The 23,439-nt window shown below is 41.4% G+C and overlaps 1 protein-coding gene across 1 annotated transcript; it reads left to right on the top strand.

Moving 5' to 3' along the window:
* Positions 1-20,217: 20,217 nt before the first annotated feature.
* Positions 20,218-23,211, top strand: ID4 (inhibitor of DNA binding 4). Its single transcript, XM_081145973.1, has 3 exons — positions 20,218-20,748; positions 21,125-21,183; positions 21,728-23,211. Exons 1-2 carry the CDS (start codon positions 20,308-20,310, stop codon positions 21,167-21,169), a joined length of 486 nt encoding a protein of 161 aa, XP_081002099.1. The 5' UTR covers positions 20,218-20,307; the 3' UTR covers positions 21,170-21,183; positions 21,728-23,211.
* The last annotated feature ends 228 nt before the right edge of the window (positions 23,212-23,439 follow it).

The raw sequence follows: 23,439 nt of genomic DNA, 5'->3' as shown, positions 1-23,439 counted from the left end.
GTTTTCATCCTCTTGGCCACAGGTTTCAGAATCAGCCACCACCTTTAAGAGAAAAGTGGACCGAAACACCAGGTTCACCTCTAAGGACTTTTATAGTCTCCCAGATCTTGACCTTACAATTCTTCACAGCCTTGCTGGCTTTGCATGATTTTACATTTTTAATTTTTTACCAGCTTCTCTAGCTTCTCTCAGATGGTCTAAAACAACCTAGGCTGCATTGCTGGAAGAGGATTCACCCATTCAGTATCAATTAGTAGTATTTTTTATTGAATTTATTGGGGTGACATTGGTTCACAAAATCATACAGGTTCCAAGTGTGCAGCTCAACAAAACGTCATCTGCACACGGCATCGTGTGCTCCTCACCCCAACCAAAGCCTCTTTCCATCCCCATTTCCCCCCCCTTTGCCCACCTCCACCTCCCCTCTACCCCCATTTCCCTCTGGCTATCACCACACTGTGGTCTGTTCTATGTGTTTTATATATATAAATTTTTTTTTTTTTTTTGCTTAATCCCTTCACCTTTTTTCATCCATAAGGGAATATATTCAAAGAACCCAAAACACTAATTCAGAAGAATATATGCACCCCTATGGTCATTGCAGCATTTTTACAATAGCCAGGATCAGGAGACAGCCCAAGTTCCCATCAATCAATGAATGGATAAAAAGTTGTGTGTTACATTCACACCATGGAATACTACTTACCTGTAACAACAACAACAAAAATCTTACCTTTTGGGACTTTGCAACAGCATGGATGGACCTGAATATTAGTATGCTAAGTGAAATAAGCCAGTCATACCATATGATCTCATTTATATGTGGAATCTAATGAACAAAGTAGATTGACGAAAAATATAGAAACAGTATCAATTATTTTTAAGTTTATTAGCAGTATAAAAATAGTTTCCAGAAAAAACTGAGGTATTTGGCTTCTCATAAAAAATTAGAAATTAGACCAAACTGACCCCAAGTTTCTGCATGTCAGCAATCTGTTGAATCAGAGTTAGGGCTGTCACTTTGAGATGTGTCAGGCCTGATTCTAGTTCACGAATCTTTCCCATGTCCTAGTTTATTATACCAGTCGCTTTTGTTCACTTCTGCTACTTGCCTGGCCCCTATAGCCATATGCTTTTGTGACCCCTGGTTCAAGTGACTATTTATAAATTAGGCAACAAAAATCCAAGTAGGCTAAATCTAGTTATTTTCCCAGAAAATTAATTAATACCCAGCAGCAACAGAGATTTTGCTTACCCTGATTGTAACCCTTAGGACTAAAGAAATTTCTGTCCACATAATATAGTTGAGGTAAATTATACAACGTCATCATTATAATATATTCTGAAAAAATTTTCATCCATAAACATTTCTCATTTTCACTTACTAACTCACAAATTTTAATGATTTAATCATGACCAATTCTAATCTACATCAACTGCTTAAAGACTTACAATTTTTTCTTTAATTCAGTCTCATTTCCTTGTTTCCTCAATTGAAATAATTAAATGATTGTGCATGGAATTTTGCAAAAATTAATTTGGGTAATAGCGAATGTTCCGTTTGGGGGGAAAGGTTAACTTTCTCATGCATTACATTCACAACTGACAAGTATTCATTCTGTCTCTCACTCATTAAATATTTAAGCAGACACCCTGTGTCAGGCACTGTCCTAAATGCTGAAGATTCCAAGCTGAGTAAGACACAGGCCGTGACCTAGAGAAGCTCACTGTAGTGGGGAGACAGACACGGAAAACAGCCCTTACAACACTTCATGATAAATAATTTAATTGAGTTATGAACAAAGAACTATGGGAGTGGTTAGGTATGTCTGAGTAGAAAACAAAGGCTTTTCAGAGGAAGAAGCATTTCAACTTGCTCTTAAAATGATGATTTAGTTGTTGGTCAAGTAAAAAAGAGGAAAGAGGTCTTTTTGGTTTCTTGAGAAAACTACAGTTCCCCCCAACTCCCTCTGGTTTCTCTGCCTCAAATTCTTTCCTCCAGCAATCTATTCTTTACACTGATCTTTCCAAAGCAAAATCTGATCACTGGTGTCCCATCCTCTTCATGAGGAATTTATACCCCTGGGCTGGTATCCAAGGCCTTTGTCATTCTGAGCCCCCACCCACACATCCAGTTCCAGTTCGTGTCATGTCTCCCAGGCCGAGCATGAGCACTGGAAAGAACACATGTAACCTCATGCTCTCATGTCTTTCCCAGGAGTTTCCTCTGCCTCATTCATGTCTTTTATGCTTCTCCCTCCATTAGCCCCTATCCCCTATAGAGTTATCTCGTCTGGGTTCAACCAAAAGGCTGTTGGGTCCACGTGACTCAGCCCAGTGCTTAGCACAAAGTGATCCTTACCTGTTTTGGATGAGTGAATGAATTAAAGAAACATTGTGATACTTACTGCAGCTACAGGTCAGGGGTAAGGGCTATACTGGAAGAAGATGGGATACATATGGGACTATCTATGAGTGACAATAACAATATCTGAGAATATTATGTACACATTTTCATTTAAGTGATACTGCTAAATCTCTGAAACACTGTCCTTCACTTTAGTTCAGGAGTATATCATAGTTAACAGGCTTTCAATATTTTTGACTTAACAAGAACCTTTGTTAGCTGTCAGAGGGGAGGGGGGTTGTGGGGCTAGGTGAACAAGGTGAAGGGATTAAGAAAAAACAACGACGAACTCATAGACACAGACAATAGCATGGTGATTACCAGAGGGAAAGGGGTGGGGGGAGGTAGAAGAGGGTAAAGGGGGGATACATGGTGACGGAAGGAGACTTGACTTGGGGTGGCGAACACGCAATACAATATGCAGATGAGGTATTATAGAACTGTACACCTGAAACCTATATAATTTTATTAACCAAGTCACCCCAATAAATTCAATAAAAAATACAAAAAAGGAAAAATACAAAAAGAGAAGCCTTGTGGAATTCCGATAATAAAGGAAAATATCACATGACCTGACAGTAGCATCAGAAATACAAGTTGCTTCAAGTAAAACAAAATGATGGCTACATCTTTGAAGTGAAGGTTTTTCCAAGGCTTCCATCTGTGCCACTTCCATTCCTCTTCCTGGCGCTAAATCTCAGTTGCTATCCCTTAGGTCTGAGGTCTTTGTAGCTCTAACTCCGGTCTTAATTTTTCTCAAAAGTTGGTGTTCTAGATGCAATATAGTATACTGGGTTGGATCCTGGAAAAGAAAATGAACAGTAGTAGGGAAACTGGTGAAATCCAAAAGACGTCTGTAGCTAATAGTAATATAATAAAGTTACGTAATTAATCATCACAAATGTACCATAGTTATGCAAGATTAACATCTAGAGAAACTGAGTAACTAGTACACAGGAACTCTGTTCTATTTTTTGCAGCTTTTCTGTAGACCTATAACTATTCCAAATTAAAACTTTATTTTATAAAAAACTGGAGTGTGATAAGAATTATGTTTAGAGCACATGTGTCACCTACAGAAAAACCAAATTCACTCAAAGATGGACCCATGATGTATTACTACAACCCACTGTGTCTTGGGCATCCCCAAAATGCAGAGTATTGATGGGCTCCTATATGAACACCCTTCTGCACCGCACTTTGCCTGCCAGACTGGCTGAATTTTATATTTGTATTTGTAGTCTAGGGAAAATTCACATGAATTTTGGATTTTATGCTTATTGTCTTCACATAGAACTGAAATTCTCAGGATCCCTTAAGTTAGAAAAGACACTGGGAAGTGGTCTATACTCTTTTAATAATAACACTAAACAACAACAGCAACAACACCAAAAACAGCAAAAACTAAAAACATTTGCAGTAGAAATTCTTTGGTGGTAGGTTTCTCTTTCTTTCCCCGTCTCTCTCTCACCAGTAATTCATGTTTGTTGTTGAAAATTTAGGAAGTAAAGATTTAAAAATACATTTTGCTTTTATTGTTATAAGTCAGTGATTTTCAACCAGGGTGCCACGAGAATTTTTAAAGCATGCAATATCTGACTATTTAGTCAGGGGCACTGACCTCTTTTATCTTAGACCAGCAATTTTCAACCTTTTTCATCTCAGTGCACACATAAACTAATTACTAAAATTCTGTGGCACTCCAAAAAATATATTATATTTTTGAAGATCTGACCAAAAAAATAGGTACAATTTTGATTCATTCACATCAGTCACCTATTGTTGTGTTGGCTGTTGTCATTTTTTTATTTTACAATCTAAGGGAAAAGAGGTCAGTGCCACTGACTAAACAGGTATTGCATGTTTTAAAAATTCTTGTGGCACACCAGTTGAAAATTGCTGCCTTAGATTGTCAAATTAAAAAATGACAACAGCCAACACAATAGCTGTAGGGTGTGAATGCCCTGTTTTGAACCATAAATATACAGGTCATATAATAGAGTTACATCTTATTGGTCATGTAACATGATAAGGTTACATCTGATTGGTTAATTCTTGGTACCAGAAATCATTATATATAAGCATAAGCACCTGATTTTTCTAAAAAGTCGCTTTGGAGCAATTACTATTATTTTTTGTAAATCAATCAAAATTATACCTATATTTTGTCAGATTGGCAAAACATATATTTTTTTGGTGTGATGCAGAATTTTAGTAATTAGTTTATGTGTGCCATGAGATGAAAAAGGTTGAAAAGCGCTGTTATAAATTAATGCTCAATGTCATAAATAAGGAGTAAAGGAAACATTCAATATATTGTCATTACGTGACATTTAATGAGACTGTGGAAACAAAATGAAATTCTAAGTTGTGTTATGATAAGCAGATGTTTCTAGGTAATGTCAGTAAACAGTATACAGCTCAGCAGAGCAGGAAACATGTTTTATTGGGCTACTCCCATGGTTTGTTTGCACCTACACAAATACAGTCTGCATAATTGAGAACCAAAATTCTGTTTTGTTTTGTTTTTTTTTTTACAGCACTTGCTTGTTAAAACCTTTAAAAAAAATTTATTTATTTTTAATTTTATTTTTCTATAACCTTTTATCCCTTCTGCCCTCTTCCACCTGTACCAACCCCTCTCCACCCCTGCAGTTACCACCCTGTTGTCCATGTCCATAGTTCTCTCTCTTTTTTTCCTGTTTTTTGCTCAATCCCTCCACCCCACCCCCCAAAAAGCCCCACTCCCCCACCCCCACCCCAGAGCTGTCTGCGTGCTCTCTATCTATGAGTCTGTCTCTACTTTGCTTGCTAGAGAACCAAAATTCTTAAACATCCATTGACTTCAAATATCAGATAAATAGGAACACTAGTTGCATAATTTATGTAGAGAATCTAAATTTAATAGTAAAGCTGTCAAGCGATTCACTTTCCTGCAAGCCCGCAGGCCAGTAAAGGGGCCTCTTCCCCCCAGGAAGAGGCCCCCAAGAAGAGCATTCTCTCTGAGAATGTGAGAAAATATCATCCTTACAAGTATGATTCTGAAATCCACAGGCAAACAGGATCAAACAGAGGAGGGACAAGTGGGAATGACCTAAGTGGGGAAACTTTGTTTGACTCCTGCAAAGCAACTGGGCATATGAGGAGAGCAGACTCATGACCAGAATGCTTGGGTGGCTGTCAGAGCTGTTTCCTGCCCACAGTTGAGGAAGTGTAAAAAGATACAGGTGACCTCACGGACCACCTGACCTGGGGTTGTCAGAACTGAAAAGAGAGCAGTAGATAAGAGGTATTCTGAATGACAGATACCAGTGTCAAAGTATGCTGGCTGAGGAGAGTGCTCAGAGAGCCACCGGCATGCCACAGATCTCTGCGAAACAGAGCCTCGAATGTTCCTCTTAATCACGGACACCTTATTAGAGCTCATTTGTTCATTTCATGTAGCCTATTTACAAGAAATCCAGGAATACATTCAAATGATGAGTAAGAAAAAGAAAGCTTTTTTTTCACTTAGAGGTTTTTTTGGGGGAAAAAACACCACCACCCTTCTACAATGCATTCTTCCAGTTGGAAAGCAGGCTCTTTGGATAACTGCATCAGCTCCAGAAAAACACAGAAAAGCAAAATTTCTTTGGAAGAAATTATTACATGGTGCCCTAGCAGACTGAATTTAGAGGCAGGTAATAATTATTTTTTTTACCCAAATTGATATGTTCCTATCTGTATTCTGAATACATGAAATTAAAAAGTCTTTCTTCTTTTCTATGTTTTCTGTCCCAAGGTACAAAGGATAAACAGGAAGATGAGTTTGGCAAGGTAGCTCCCAATTCTAATGGGTTTTTCATTGTACGTGAGGTTTCTTCCAGCCTGCACCATATTAACAGCGTTTGACCCCATTAAGGCTCTCCCTGCTCTTTGAAATGATTTCCTCCCCTGACCTCCCTTTTTCACTGGCCACTCTCCTCACACTTCCTTCTCATCTCCCAACCTCTGAATATTGAAGTGCTATACAACTTGATCCTTGGACCTCTTTACACTCTCTCCCTAGAAGACATTATCCAGTTTGTGGTTTTACAAACCACTAATGTGGAGATAACACTCCCAAATTTATATTTATATCTCCAGCTCAGACCTCTCCCCTGAACTCTAGGTTTAGATATCAAATTACCTACTCAACATCACAATTTGGATGTTTAAATTAAATCTCAATTTAATATGGGAAGAATTAAACTGATCTTCCCCCAACCCCATTCCTCACACAGATTCTCAGTAAGTGTCAACTCCACCCTTCCAGTTGTTAAGGTCAAAAACTACTAAATTTTTTTACTCCTCTTTTCCTTAACAACCCACATTCATTACACAGGCAAATCTCACAGGCCATAGATTCAAAATATATACAATTACTTCTTACCACCTCTGGTGAATCAGTCTGGTCAGAGCCTCCTGCCTAGAGAACGGTGTCAACCCAGGAGTCAGAGGCTCACCCTCCATGCCTGTCACTACCCCATTGACCACTGTTTAAAAACTAGCTTGAGGGAACTGATTTTATTCTTGGAGAAGGTAAATCATGATGGCTTGCACCCTAACAGATTTTTGAAAACAAGACCACAAATGAACAAATTAATGAATTAATTAAAAGTTGGGAAGTTGGAGTTGAGCAGAACCTAAAAGCCCACTCAGTTCTAGCCGCTCACTGCACTGACAGGGAAGCCGAAAAGGCAAGGATTGCATTAGACTCACCCAGCCTGTGGGTTAGCTGAGGCCAGATTAGGTTGCAGATCTCATCACTTCTCCGGAGCTAGGATCCAAGAGTTTTTCAGAATATCTTGCAGATTGTAAGTCACACTTTCCCCAGATCAGCTGATTTTTGTTTTCTGCATATATTTAGTGTATACAACTTTATGAGTTTGGTAGTAAGTATATGTCCTTGAAACCATCACCATGATCTATGCCATAAATATATTCATCACCTCCGTTTCCTCCTGTCCTTTTTATTTATTATTATTACTTGTGATAAGATCACTTAACATAAGATCTGCCTTCTTAGCAAATTTTTAAGTATTCAATACAGTGTTGTTAACTAAAGGCTCAACACTGTACTCTATCTGTGGATCTCTAGAATTTATTCATCTTGCATAACTGAAACATGTGCTCTTCGACTTTATCTTCAGATAACCTAATTACAGAAGCTACCTAGTTCAGCTTCGTAAAAGGATATTTTGTGTAACTTCAGTTTTAAAATAAAGTGCAAGAGCTAACAATATGCTTTTCATGGCTTATAATTTTGTTGAGCTTTGAGATCTTTTAGGGAGTGAGCTCATGTTGTTCTCACCCGGCTCTGTGAAGAGTTTTCATTGTCAGATAACGGGCTCCGCCCTCCCCTGGGCCGGCCGCGATGCACGTTAAGGCCAATGCTGCCACGGTGGTTACCCTGCATTGGGAGTTACCCTCCAAAATGAAACTTGGCTGGCTGAATGCTACTCCTCCTTTCACTCCTAAGAGTCTGTATTCGGGGAACCAGTTTGGCCAGCTCGTCTTGGTTTTTCTTGCTCATTTGTTGACAATTTCCCCCCCTAAACCTCCCTGGCTTGATTCTAAGCTTGAAAATGTAGTGTCTCCATGAATGCCAGTATTTAGTGATTTGCGATTAGACTTCTGAAAGTGAGTATATGTGTCTACTTAGAAGCAGAGATATGGACAGAGATTATTAATCTCTTTACCTCTCACTGACTTCTTTTGCTCTCTTACAGTTCTTCACCTACATTTACTCTGTCAATTGCAACTGCTAGTTTCACTCAGTCCTTCGTTTTGAGATGATGCCTCTCAGGATTGTGAAAATTAAATGATGGATGTGTATCTAAATGTGAAGCCATCTCATAGTGCCTAGTGCTTAGTCACAGCTCAGTAAGTGGCAGCTACTCTATGCTGTCGCATCATCATCATCATCAACATCTATCTCCACTTTGTTCCCTCCTCAAGTCATTCCCATTCCTAGTGTGTTAGCTCCTGAAATTTCTGTACAAGTAAGTCTCAAAAAATTCTGTCTTGAATTACCTACTTTTACCTATAGGCTTGATGAAATTCCATATGCACAGTTTGCTTTTTAAATTTATTATTATACTTACTGTTGACTTGACCAGTATTTTTCAAAATGTGTCCTTTGAATCACTGCATATGAATCACCTGAAGCAGAATAACTGCATTTTAAGCAAAGGCACAGTTTTGCACACTGACATTTGGGAACCAGAGTTAGCCTATTTCCAATCCCTACAATTTTATCAATGTCATCACTTTTGGAAGTGATTTTTAAGATGGTGAAAGAGAGATTTATCTTGCTACATCCTTAAAGTATTTAACCCATATTTGCAGAGTATACTTATAGGGGTTTAAATCTGCAGAGGAAATAGAAGCACCTAGTCTAATTGGTAAATAATGAATGAATGATAGTACAATGGATTCAAGCCTCCTCCAGGTTTAAGTATCTTAGGTATTTGAAGAGATGACCAAGTATATGCAAGCACTTCCCTAAATTGTGAACTCCACGTACCATAGTTATAGGGGAACTGGCTATTCATTTCCCCACTTTAATCAGACGACTGAGTTTGACAATGCACTGTTGAATATGAGGCGAGCTGTTGCAAATCCTTTTTAGAACTAGATAGACTCTACTTCCCAGAAAAAATGTCCGTAAAAAGGTGGGCGATAACCAGAATCCGTCTGTGCAATAAGACTATAGCATATTGAGACTAGTTTTCTTGGATGACTTATGGAAATCAGAATTAGTAATAGAGCCATACTTTATATTTCAAAAACACAGCCACTACATGAATATAAATTTCTTCCAAGTTATAGATGAGATTCTTGTGTTGGATGGTAATGTACAAGGTGTGCACAAAGCAAATGAGATGCTTTAAAATAAGTGCTGAATTTCTTGCAAGATGAAATATTAGTATTATTGACATAGGCCAAGTACCTTCATCACCAAGGTGCCTGTTAATCTCTTTGCTGCTTGTCGTAAAATGTTATTAGGCATTTAGAAGTGAAGGCCAGTGAAGCATTTTACCAAAACTATAATTGCAAAGCTAATTGAAGATTGCAGATCAAGAGGGAATAGCCTGCAGAGTGATGTAAGAACGCCATGATATAGAAATTTACATTTGGAAGGGACCTAGATAATTTCCAGTCCAATCTCCCACCCAGATCATTATATTCTGCTTTAAATATGAGAAGATAGGGGAAATTCTATGTGTTTAGCTAATAAATATTTATATCATATTCTAGAATTATCCTGACTAAACTGTTGTGAGAGCTCATTGGTTCAAAGTTCCATCTCTAATATTTTTTCCTCCTTGTACTAACACTCCTAAATGTCAGACCTGAATTCCTGCCCTTTCCTCTCACATTTTTTCCTCATTATCTCTGAAAAGTTTGTTCACAGATATTTATTTGTTCTGTTAGTATCCAGCTACTTCCCAATTAGTAGCCCAAATTCTTCTGTTGGCAATAAAATAGTTTTTACTCGGCATGTATTACAATCACTGGTAGAATTATAAAAATTAAATGGCTAAGAGGAGAAGCCATACCTAGACTGTGGTTTTTATTCATGACTAGGAAATGAGAACAGGAAGACCTGCAGACAGTTTCCCTTCTCTGCCCCGCACCTTCCCACGAGCACGTCGATGGGCTGCTGAGAAACGGTCTTTGGAGCTGCTGCTGGACTCGTTCCTCCGGTTCACTCACCCCTACACTCTGGAATTGTCTGAAAATTCAGTGACAACAGCTGAGGTAGGACTGTGGCCACTACTCACTTCCATTTCTTGAAATAATTCTAAGTTTCAAAAGACAGAAGGAAGAGGGAGAGAGAGAAAAACATAGCTGTGAGAGCAAAACATCAATCTGCTGCCTCCTGCGCGCCCCCTACCGGGGGTCGAGCCCACAGCCCGGCACGTGCCCTGACCAAGCCGGCAACCTTTCAGTGCAGGGGACAGTGCCCAGCCAACTCAGCCACAGCAGCCAGCGCCAGGTAACAGTTATTGTAGGCTACCCAAGTCAGAAGGAAGAAAGGGGCCCCCTTATAACATCTGCGGTAAAGATCTTTGAACCCCCATTTTAATAAAATGATAACCACTCTTGTTCAGTTCAGCAGGACAGATATAAAGATGCTACAGGCACCTGATGGCTCAGCAAACATGCTAAGGCAGGGTGAAGAGTGCTATGCTAATGCTATTTCATGTCCTTTCAGACATTAAATAATGGATTTCTGCACACCTGGATTATAAAACTGCTTTCTCATCAGCAACACATTAAAACATTAATCATATTCCAATTGAAAAAATGAATCATTTTTACACTAAGAACATTTTTATTCTAAGACAAATTTTGACAAAATAAATGTTATATTGGTGGCATTATTATAATAGTCATTTCGAAATTGATATTGTTGAATGAGACCCTTCCTTGTACCTACTTAACTTACCTAGCGTTTGGCTGTTCAGCAAAATAAATGAGCACCTGAATCTCCACAAAGAAATTTGATAAAGATTGCCTTTTCTACTAACTTATTCCTTGTTTACATTTCTATCAGTCAGACAGGTAGTTTACTTTTGTTATTGGTGGTCATTCCCTACTTCCAAGGAAAACTGGTTTGACCTAGGGGAATAAAAAGATTTGGGTCAATGTGGGTGAATATAAAGATTAGTTGGTGTGCGGAGGGGACATAAGCTTTATTGTCATAATCACATGTGACTGTATTTAAATTGTGGTTATAGGAGATGATTGAGAAAGAAAATAAAAAGTTGTAAAAAGAAATGGGAGGTTCAGCTTAGAGGTGAACCCCGAGTAGAGAGAGAACCAAAGGATCAGTAGAAGCACTGACATGACCCGTCTCATCGGGTACATAATAGCTCCCGCGTTGCTCACGCAGACCACCCCCATGATCTCTCCTTCCCACCACTTCCCTCACTTGCAAATTCTCCAGCAAATTCATAATTTACAGTTTTAGCAGCTTTCCTAACGTACTTTGCTAAGTAGACTAGAACATTCCTGGGATATCAGCTGACCCAGGGGATATCCCCACTACCTCCAAACCCGTCTTCTCATTTGAACAGGCCAGCCACTCTGAATATGTGCAAAATCTGCAGGTCAGTTCTGAATAGCTCATTAGACTGTCATCCTCGCCGATTGTGCCAACCCAGCTGAGCAGCACTTGCTATATGAATCCTTCTCTTACTGATCTATAAAAAGAAACAAAAGATAAGGAAGGCCTTCCCTCTAAGATGCTTTTGACTTTGTTGAAGATCTAGGACACACAATCATGACATAGCTTGAAGAGAACTGCACAGCAGCATGCCAGCAAATGCAAACTGCCATGTGATACTGAGATGGAATAAGAGCATCAGGTGTGGTGAAAGTACACATTAGAAATTGAAAACGATAAAAATATTTATAATTAAGAGTTTGTTAAATAAGTTATGGCACATCCACATAATAGAATACTATGTAACCACAAAAATTATGACAACGACAAGCGACTCTGGATATAGAAATATGTACATGCCATGTGACGTGAAAAATTAGATTTCCAAGAAGTATGCATCGCACATGAAAGTTCAAGAAATAATATCTATATTCGTGAGGAAATACACACAATAAAATGTTAACAGTCATTATTTCTAGGTATGTGTTTGTACACGACCTTTATTTTCATCTTTATGTTTTTTCTGTATTTTCTGAATTTCTTTTTGCAATATACACATATACTTTTATTATAAAATAGAAAACCAATAACGTTCCTTTTAAACAGAGTCAGAGAATTAATGATAGATCGCTTCCTCGATGAGGAAGCTGTGTTGCATTACGTTCGACAATATTTTTTGAAAAAGTTGGTGGCTGTGGATTGGAAAAAAGGAGAGTGAGAAGTGATTTAGATGGGACAACTATCATGAGATGAGAAAGAAAAGTACTAGTTGAATAGAAGGAAGTGCAAGGTGAAGCAGAGAGAACACGGGAGACCCTTGCAGTCTCACCCCTCCAGGCTTCTGCACATGCTGTTCCCGCCACCGGGAAAGCTTTCTGTCACGAATGAAGTCATCTTGCAAGATCCAGCTCCGATAACTCTTCCTCTTTGAAGTTTCCTTTGACTCAGGCTTTGATTTTTTTGCCCCCACTGTGCCCCATACATGCTTGCACTGTTACACAGAACACATTGTATTTCATCAATTAATTTTTTTATTTTTATTTAAAGCATTTTCTAAGCAGCAAGCTCCATGAAGGTAAGGGACTTATTTTTCTTGAATACAGTCTTGTCATATAATAGGTGTACAAGAGGATGCTTTTTCTAGAAGTTGGATAAAAAAAGGCATTACCATTCTTCCAACCGTGTTCACCAATGATTAGAGTTGACAGTTCTGGGAAGACTGTTGATAGACAATGTTGGAAGGTGCCAAACATGACCATTTACTAATCTGCTAAAGGACAAAATCATTTTATGTATCACAGGTTGTAGATTCCTGCTAAAGGCAGAACAATGGGTTGATGACCAATGTTAAAGCATTTTCAACAAGTTACTTTGATATCTTATAGCTCCAATCTTATGCCCAGAAGCCTCAAAGACAATATATATAGCTTTTCTATAATGTTGTCACAGTAATGATCTTATTTTTCCTGATAATATGTGTTTTACTCATTTTTAGAACATAACACAAACCAAGAGAATCATACATTAACATTGACTTAATGAACAAGGTGTTTTTAAAACAGCAAGTACAGTTCCATCAGAACAAGTATTATCTAATTAATGCTTTATCAAATTTTTAGATTATTCTGTCAGCTATATGTTAAGAAAAATATTTCATTAATGCTTGTAGCCTTTAAAGATTATAAAAATCATTTAATTCTATCCAAGGGAAAATAGTTCTACCTGTAATCCCTCCCAAAAGATGGTTTTATTTAAACTGGACTATTTTCATATACAATTATTAACCTTGATAAAGTAAAAAGTTAACTCAGTCTAATTTATTAAACATTTTGTTGTACATGTTTTGCCAATAGAAAATGTGCTAGTTTCATTATTTCACATCTAAGTGAGTTTTCATGCTGTTCATTTACTTTCCGCAGTCATTTCTCCCTGTAGGTACACAGTTCGCTGACATTGCGAGCCATCCAACAACCAATGATAACAGTGTGAGATCTACAAAAACATCTCAAAAATTGCTCTTCAGGGGAAAAAATGCAACTGTTTCTTGAACATTGTATCTGTTCTTAGGAACCATGACCTAGATATCAAGAAAATGGGAAAGTGTTTTCTCTTAGTAAAGGCAGATTTACTGTGATGGATTCATACAGTATTACATTCCAAGATGTGAAACAATTTACTGTTTATTTAAGCATCTGGCTCCAAAGTAGTTAAAATACATTTGATTATACTTTTTCTATATTTGGGGATTATATTGTATTCACTTTAAAAGAAAGGGAAATATAACTAAAACTCCCTTCAGTGTAAATCTAGCAACAGTTTATGCTATGAGTTGAACAGTTCTTAGCAATGACTTCACTTGTGGTATTACCTACTCAAAGAAAGAGTGCAGCAGACAGATACATATCCGTATCTATTAAGATAACATTTAAATAAATAAGTAAATAAATAAATATTGATTCTTGTCTTGGATTTCTCTACTAAAGGCTAATGATGAGTTAAATCAAGAATTCGGTCTTTTTGGCAGAGAGAGACAAATACAATATATATGTGGAATCTAAAGAACAAAATAAACAAACAAAACAGAAACAGACTCATAGATACAGAGAACAACTGAAGGTTACCAAACGGGAGGGGATTTGGGGGACTGGGTGAAAAAGGTGAAGGAATTAAGTACAGATTGGTAGTTACAAAATAGTCATGGGGATGTAAAGTGCAGCATAGGGAATATAAACAATAATATTGTAAAAATATGTATGGTGCCAGGTGGGTACTGGAATTATTGGGGGGATCACTTTTGTAAATTATTGAATTGTCTAACCACTATGCTGTACATCTGAAACTAATATAAAATAATGTTGAATGTCAATTGTAAATGAAAAATAAAATAAAAAAGTAAAAAGAGACTATAAAATGCCTATTTATGAAGGTTAATAGAAAAACTCTGGTAGATTCAGGGAAGGACCTCTTGTGAGATCCAGTAGTTAATGATAAAAATTAATCGTCTTAACAACTTTATAGTTGGCATATAATAAGCCACATGCTGTATATACAATATATATATTGTACAACCTGACAAGAGTTGACATATTATATGCCCATGAAACTATTACCTCGATCAAGATAATAAACATCCCTCATTCTCATGCCCCTTTATTTCCTAATGCCTCTTTGTGGCCCTTGGATATATGATTTTATTTCTGTTGGATAGATGTCTAGCAGTAGAATGAATAGGCCATACGGTATGTGTATGTTTAACTTTTTAAGAAACTGCCAAACTGTTTTCCTCAATTTACATTCCCACCAGCAGTGGAGAGAGCTTCAGTTGTTCCACATCTTCACCAACTTTGTGTGAGCAGTCTTTTTAATTTTAGCAGTTCTGTCAGGTATGCAGTGATCTCTCATGTAGTTTTGAAGCATGTCCCAAATGATTAGTGATGTTGAACACCTTTTCATGTGCTCATTTGTCATTTGTAAATCTTATTTAGTGCACTGTCTGGTCCTTTGTCCACTTTTTATTTGGGTTGTTTGTTTTCTCACTGCTAAGTTTTGAGTGTTCTTTGTATACTCTAGGTATATGTTTTTATATATTTTGGATACAAGTTCTTTTTTAAATTAAATTTATTGGGGTGATATCAGTTAATAACATTATAAGTTTCAAGTGTATAATTCTGTAATACATCATCTGCACATTGCATTGTGTGCTCACCACTCAAAGTCTAGTCTGCTTCTGTCACCATGTATTTGACTCCCTTTGCCCACAAGTTCTATTTTGAAGAAATTCACAAACTGACTCTAACACTCATATGAAATGCAACATATGCAGACTAACCAAAACAACTCTGAAAAAGAAGAACCGGAGTCAATCAACACTACCTGATTTCAAGATTTATTATAAAGGCACAATAACCAAGACAGTATGGTCATGGCATAAAAACAGACAAGTAGATCAATGGAACAGAACTCACAGGCCAGAAATAGGCTCATACATATACATAAACAATTTTTGACAAAGGTGCAAAGGCAATCCAATGAAAAAAGGATAGTTTTTTCTACAAAGGGTGATGGAGCAATTGGATATACATATTCAAAAATACTAACCTCAATCCAAATGTTGAATTATATGCAAAAATAACCTCAAAATGGGTCATAGAACAAAACATAACACCGAGAACCAGCATTGGCTACATAATTTTCAGGCCCAGTACAAAGTGAAAATGCAAGCACCCGTGTTCAAAAATTACTGAGAATGTGAAGATGGTAACAGCAGAGCATTAAACCAAGAACGGGCCCTTCTAAGCACTGGACCCTGTGTCACTCCATAAGGTACATGCCCATGAAACCAACCCTGTCCCCCAAATAGTACAACTTCTAGATGAAAACATACGAGAACACCTTTGTTACCTAGGGTTATGCAAAGATTCTTTAGATAGATACAATACCAAAAACATAATGTATACAAGATCAAATTGATAAATTAAACAAAGTCAAAAACTTCTGTTCTCAAAAGATTGTTAAGTGAATAAAAAAACAAGCCACAGACTTGAGATAACAATAATAAATTTTAGCATTGTTTATACACTTATTATGTGCCAGACACTGTCCTAAAAAATTCATACAAGTTCTTATATATGTATGGGAACACCTTTTAAAGCAGATACAATTTTTATCTTTCTTTCATATATATGAAATGCACAGGAATTTAAAAATCCAGCTTAACGATAGAAAACTAGGAGCCAAAATTAGAGCCCAGGCTCCCTTTTTCGCCTATGCCTTTTACATCGCCCAAGATAAAAACAAATGACGCCCCTTTCTTTCAATTTTATGTCCATAATCTGTCTGAGGACGGCTTTTTAAAAAATCACCTATTTCTTATTTCAACAGACTACCTTTTAAAACTCCTGACGTAGGCATTTTTGCTGGACACATCAGTCAGCTACGTTCGATATATAACGCGTCCCCTTCTTATAAGCCTTTTCCAAGTCGGGGCTAACCAAGGGGTTATCGCTGCTCCCAGGGCTGGCATCAGCAATCAAAGGGCAGCGCAAGTAAGTTTGTAGCGCCTGGTGCCAGATAAAGCAGCCTTGAGCTGGAACTGCCACATCGCCCAATTTACTCTTTTGGAGCAAGGGACATTCCTGCTACAGAGTACATAGTGGCTTCTTCTGCCGGCAAGGAATGCCTGTGCCTCTCTCAGTAGCCACTTACACCCAGAGAGGGACCGAGGCATGGGAACGCTCGTGTTTATCTGTGTCTGAGCCCACCCACTGCTTCACCGCCGGCCACGGAGAAAGGAGTACCAAGTCCTAAAAAGGCATTTGCGCTGAATAGCACAATATGCTCAGATACCCTTACTTCATGTAAACACAGGGCGATTGTGAATTCTGAGAGCCTGGGTGTTACAGTTCAGCAAGGGCCTGATTAGCCTCTAGAATGCATCCCCAGAAAGGGCTGCAGACCTCTTTGTCTGGAGGAGGGGCGTACACATGACTCTGGTCACCAGGGCTTCCTAGCAATTCTATGAATATTTCATCCCAGCTTCCCATAGAGGAACATTCTGCTAGTCTCTAGCACTTTCGTGGCAAAGGGCTTTTGGCTAGCCCAGCTTATTTTTACAAGTGTGAGTGAAGCATTTTGATGTAAAAGGAAGACTCGTGGGAAACGAAATTTCCTTCTTCGCATGGTAGAAATAATGTAGCTTGTACAGTTTTTCCAAAAGCTGGTAATTGTTGAGGTAACTGTTTTTAACTATCAGTGCCAAGAGTCTTTTGTGACTTCAGCTTTTGACGTCATGTAAACAACTGTGCCTAAGAATCAAGAGTATACATTGCATAGCCCCTCATAATCTCCAGTTTCAGGGACCAAAAAGCACAGGATCTTATTTATTTCCACTGTATAATATTCTATGTAGCACTTTAATTTTTAATGTCTCCGTGTCTTCCAACCTTCAGAAAGAGTAATACAATAACTGGTTTCGCCTAGTCTGCTGACAGGACTTGGGGATCACATTTTTCCTGGGTGTTCTTGTTCGTGTGGCCAGGGTACATTCCTTTGAACTTACCCGAAAAGTAACTCAGCCTTTCTGACTTTAAGCCAGTCAGATAGAACAACTCCAACAAAACCTGAAACGGAGGCATCTGGCACTTGCCACACCCAGGGCATAGCCCTCTGAGATTTAGCAAAGTCCAAAAAGATGAATAGGACTGTCCCTTTGTGTCAACTATTTTAAACTTAAATTTTAATTTTAATCAAGTTAGGATAGGTAAGGTTTTGAAATGTGTTCCCTAGGCTTATTAGCACAGTTAAATTTTTCCAAACAGAGAAAAGTCTTAGGTTTTAAATTTTGAAGCAGCTTTTAAACTCTAGGAAAGAGAAAAATCAATGTCTGTACATATATCCATTTATTATCATCTGTGCAGATATGACTTGCTCCAAGAGAATAGCTTACCCTCACTAGCGCTCCCTCAACCAACTTTCTGTCTAAAATGACAGCATCTTCTCTTTGTGTATTTATACTAAGAATATATAAAACTTTGCCTGTATTTAGGGAAAAAAAAGCCTTTGTTTTGGGTTTTATAATTCTGCTTCTCTTCATAAGTGTGCATGTAGACCATCTATGTTTGCATGTAAGTTAAAGAGAGTGCCACTTGTTTCCAAACAACTATTAGAGGCAGAATGTATAAGGACTAGGGGAGAGGAGAGTTGCTGCATATACCTGTGAAACCAGCACTAAATAATTACTCCTCATTTCATCAGGAAAAAGGAATGTGCTCTGGGGGAAACAGTAGTGCGATCGTCATAAAGTGCCCACGTGGTGAAACAAAACACCTGGCTGCTGCAGGTAGGTCAGTTCTGGGAAAGGAGAGAGGGTTTCCTTACAGAGGGTGGACAGGAAGAGAGAAGGTCCACGGCTCATTCCATTATCTATAAAAATGAAGGTGCCAATCCATGTCATGCACGGGGATGAAGATAACTCTTGAGTTAATTCATCTCTTAGCTTCTCTAAAGATGGGAGGTTTGCAGGGTGAACGCACTCAAAATTCATGTCCCCACTGACTGGGAGCTTCTGTGCTAATTTCTCATTCCAGGGGCTCAATTTTTTCTTGAAGAGTTCACGCAAGGCCCTATCAAAGTTCATTGTGCAATTTTGTTTTGAACCCTTGAAGGACAGCATTTTTATTAGAAATCTAACAGAACAGTCCTTAATTAGCAGGCTTTTCTGCAGGGTGGGGCCCAAGCAAGACTCCAGGGACTGGAAGTGTGAATTTGAACGCTTTGTTACAAAAGGGGGAGACTCTATAGATATTCTCGGCATCCTGTTTAAAGCGGGATATGCTGACATACGTGAAGTGGTGGATTAATGGCCTACATTAAGTTACAGGTATGAATTTTACATAAAACGTATTAATATTATGTGTCATGGTAGAATTTTAAATACTCCGTGCCCATGCATTTTTCATATTTACATGCTCTAATTTAATGCTCTCGAGCCCACTTTTGCATCTAGATGGGCAAAAGAAAAACCCTACGACGTTTTTATTTGTATTTCCTTTCACCAGAAATCTGCATTCGGCATTCCTCCCTTCCCCTCCCCGCCCCCCAAGCTTTAAATCTTTTCTAAAAAGAAAACGGAAAGGCTACACATTCCACTCCATCATTATGGTTTCGGCAATTGTGAAAAGGCAAATAACGAAACGGAGAGGGGGGAAATACAGAAGGAACGTGCCTTCTGGAACAGCGTCTTTCTTAAGGCACTGGAATCCCAGGTATGGAGTGACGAAGGGTGGCGGGAGGAGGGTCCCCGGGCGCCGCGCCGTTCGGGTGGCAGGATGTCCGCGAGCAGGGCTCGCGCTCCCCGGCAGCCCGAGCCGGGGGAGAATGAATTCCAGCCGCACATTCCCGCAGTTCTTCGCAGGAACTTCTCCTCTCTCTCCCCTCCCGGGGCACACACCAGCCTGGCGCGGCTCCCACCCAGCTCTTTTCTCAGAGCCCAGACCTACGGCGTCGACGGAACGGAGTGCCCTTCCCATTGGCCCGAGCGTCCTTCCCCGAGGTGGCACCGTCCGCCTGATTGGCTGGCCACTCCCGACCCCCCGCCCACCCTGCGCTCGGGTTGCCCGGCTCCCCGCCCCCCAGCATTGCCCGGAGCCTCCGCCCTCCGGGCTCCCTCCGCCGGCCCAGCCCGGCTCCACTCGACTCGCGCGGGGACCCGACCTGCGCGCCGACCGACCTGCGCGCTGGCCCCGCCCCCGAGGAGCGCCTATAAATGCAGCTGCGCGTCGGGCCGGCCCGGAGCGGGGAGGAGGTGTGGCTGTGAGTCAGTGCCGGGCGCGGGGAAACCTCCGGCGCGGGGGAGCGAGGCGGCGGCAGCGGCGGCGGCGACCCGGCTATAGTCGGAGCTCCGAGGGGAGTGACTAGGGACCCTGGTGGGCTGCTTTCCTTCCGGTGCTTTTGGTATTTATTGCCTTTTGGTCCCGGCCGAGTGTCGCCCACTGAGCAGAGATCCCCTCGCAAAACCCGGAGCGACCCTCCAGTCAATTGTTGGGCACGGGATCACTGAGGGCTTTGCGGTGCCCGGAGCGCGTACGGAGCGCGCGGGTCGCGAAGGCAAGGGGAGTGGAGCCGGCCGCGGGCGGGGGCTCGGCGCTCGCTTGCCTCCCTCGCTCGCCCTAGCGGGTCCGCTCGCGCAGGGCGCAGGGCGCGCGCAATGAAGGCGGTGAGCCCGGTGCGCCCCTCGGGCCGCAAGGCGCCGTCGGGCTGCGGCGGCGGGGAGCTGGCGCTGCGCTGCCTGGCCGAGCACGGCCACAGCCTGGGCGGCTCGGCGGCCGCGGCGGCGGCGGCGGCGGCCGCGCGCTGCAAGGCGGCCGAGGCGGCGGCCGACGAGCCGGCGCTGTGCCTGCAGTGCGATATGAACGACTGCTACAGCCGCCTGCGAAGGCTGGTGCCCACCATCCCGCCCAACAAGAAAGTCAGCAAAGTGGAGATCCTGCAGCACGTTATCGACTACATCCTGGACCTGCAGCTGGCGCTGGAGACGCATCCGGCTCTGCTGAGGCAGCCGCCGCCGCCGGCGCCACCGCACCACCCGGCCGGGACCTGTCCGGCCGCGCCGCCGCGGACTCCGCTCACGGCGCTCAACACCGACCCGGTGAGAGGCCCGGCGCCCGCCGGGGTCCAGGAGGGCGGGGACTGGGTGGCGGGCCGCGGGAGCTCCCCTTCCTCGGGGCCAGGGCGGCCGAAAATGACCGCACCCCTCAACCCCCCTTCTCCTGGGCGTCTGGGGCCGCCAGCGGCTGGCTGGGCGCCGCGAGCGCGGGTCCGGGTGAACGCGCGGGGCGGGACTGGGGTTGGGCGCATCCCGGGCTGTCAAGTCCAGCCTGTTTCCCCGGGGGGGGGGGTCCCCAGGGCTGCAGGCCGGGGTGGGAGCATCCGCGCGCCAGCCTGGCTTCCCAGGACGAATCCGGGACAGTGACTCGTGCGGTGCGTGCGCTGCTAACCTTCCCTGGTGTTCGTTGCTGTTCCAGGCCGGCGCGGTGAACAAGCAGGGCGACAGCATTCTGTGCCGCTGAGCCGCGCTGCCCAGGTGAGCGCGCCTTTCCCTTCTCAGGCGGCCGGTCGCCAGAGACGCCTGTCCTCCGGGGCGGCCCGGGCCAGGCACCGCAGTGTTCTTTGCCCCCAGCATTTCTGAGGGCAAACTCCCCAACCCCCGCCCTGCCTGCGGGCCAGCGAGCTGCTGAACCGGCACTTCGCTGTAGTGACTGGGGCTTCGCGCTGCATAGCGACGGGCCAGCTCTTGTCCCCACCACCCCCGGGCCTCCCCCCGGTGACCCACAGGCTCTGACTGCCCTCTTCCCCGCTGAGGGCGTGGAAACTGCGTTTCCCCTCCGCGCGTCCTGACCCCCACCGAGGGCGACGCGGCGGCACCGGGGGGAGCGGGTCCCCTCGCGGGCTCCCGGGGAGCCCGCAGCTGGCTGGTCGGCGCGCGGCCGGCCGCGGGCTGCGGGGCTGTCTGGCCCGGCGGTTTGTTTTGGGTTGTTGATCAAGCATGTCTTGAGTTTGGTCGGTGGCGCCAGGCAGTCTGCAGCGGGAAGGTTCCCACACCCCCTCTATTCATTCCTCTTCCACAGGTGTGCGGCCGCCTGAGCCCGAGCCAGGAGGCCCGAGGGGGGAGCGGGAGTTAGAGAAAAAGGCTCCGAGGACGGGAGGAAGCAGCCGCAGATCCGGGGACGCTCGCGCCCGCATTCCAAGAGAGGGGAAGGAAAGAAAAAGAAAACTTGCATCTTTTTTTTTTTTTTTTTGCACGTTCATAAACATTCTCCATCCGTATTCTCTTTTGTCTCTTCATTTATAACCGCTGTGAATTGTACATTTCTGTGTTTTTTGAGGTGCAGTTAAACTTTTGAGCTTAAGTGTAACAGAACTGAAAAATAGAAAGTCAAGAGTAAATACGACTTTAGAAGCCTACTTGTGACCAAGGAGCTCAATTTTTGTTTTGAAGCTTTACTAATATACCAGAGCATTGTAGATATTTTTTGTTTTTTTTACATCTATTGTTTAAAATAGATGATTAAAACGGGGCAGGGAACTTTCTTTTCCCTGCAAGAATGTTACATACTGTATAGATAACTGAGTGACATTTCATACCATGTATATATAGAGATGTTCTATAAGTGTGAGAAAGTATATGCTTTAATAGACCACTGTAATTATAAGATATTTTTAATTAAATATTTTTTGTAAATATTATGTGTGTCTTTTTTAAATCTATGGGAATATTTCTTTTGGAAAATTATTTTTCAGCTCAGTTGCAGAGCTCTTGATATCTTGAATGTCCTTTCTGTTTGGCTTGCCTTTAATTTGTTTTTGTTTTGCGAAGTACCGTGCAGAATCGGAAGTAACAGTTATAGCTAGTGGTCCTGCATGACTGCATGAAATGTTTAATCACAAAATAAACTTGTCCTGAGTCCATTCAAATGTCTTTTCTTTAACCTAGATTGAAATCATTGTATTTGAAGCATACACGTTGGAAAGATACTTTATCAGCTTTTTAAGTACAGGGCTTGATAGTATAATATATACAGAGTCAATGTTTGTTATTTGTTTTTGATTGAGGTCAACATGGATTCTGAATGGTTTTGCATATGGAATGGGGAAATGCTTGGCTCCTTAAAGAGTTTATGGAATCTGTTTTATCAAAGTGAGAAAAACGCTTATCATTCTTCATTTTACACTAAAGCTTCATGTCACTAAAGTTTCATATTTGTACAGATTATTTAAATCTTAGAAGTGAAAAATGTTCTCTGCTTGCTACCAAAGGACAACCTCTTGGAAATGAACACTTTCTGCTTTCCTTCCTCCAAAGAATATTAATAGGCAACAGTGAAAGAAAAAAAATAAAAAGGCATAATGGCAAATCCTTCAAGCAGGGATAAAAGTCGATCTTCAAACATTAACTTAAGTAGACCAAAAATTCTGATGACCGCATCTAGATTATTTTTTTATAAAAATGATTTTCACGATAGCTATGTTAGTTACCGGTAAACTACTGTCCAATTTCTTGTGATGTGTAACTTTTACATGTGAATATTAAAGTAGATTTATCTGTCTTGTACTGTGATTTCTGGTCTCATTTCTTCAAACTTCTAAGACTTTCTTTTCTAAGGAAGGTAATATTTTCTAGGTTAGATAGGACTGTCAGGGCCCGTGAACATTGTGCATTTAATGTGATCAGTACTTTACACACCAGTTAGATGGAATTTTTAGAGTGAGAATTAAGTAGGATTTAATTGGGTGCTTTGTAAATAGTCAACTGTGTGTATAACGTGGTCTGTTTGACTTT

Source organism: Miniopterus schreibersii (genome assembly GCF_964146895.1).
Source record: "Miniopterus schreibersii genome assembly, chromosome: 8".
In the NCBI taxonomy this organism is placed as follows: Eukaryota; Metazoa; Chordata; class Mammalia; order Chiroptera; family Miniopteridae; genus Miniopterus; species Miniopterus schreibersii.
The sequence above is the reverse complement of the archived record's forward strand: the minus strand, read 5'-3'. Positions and strand labels throughout refer to the sequence as shown.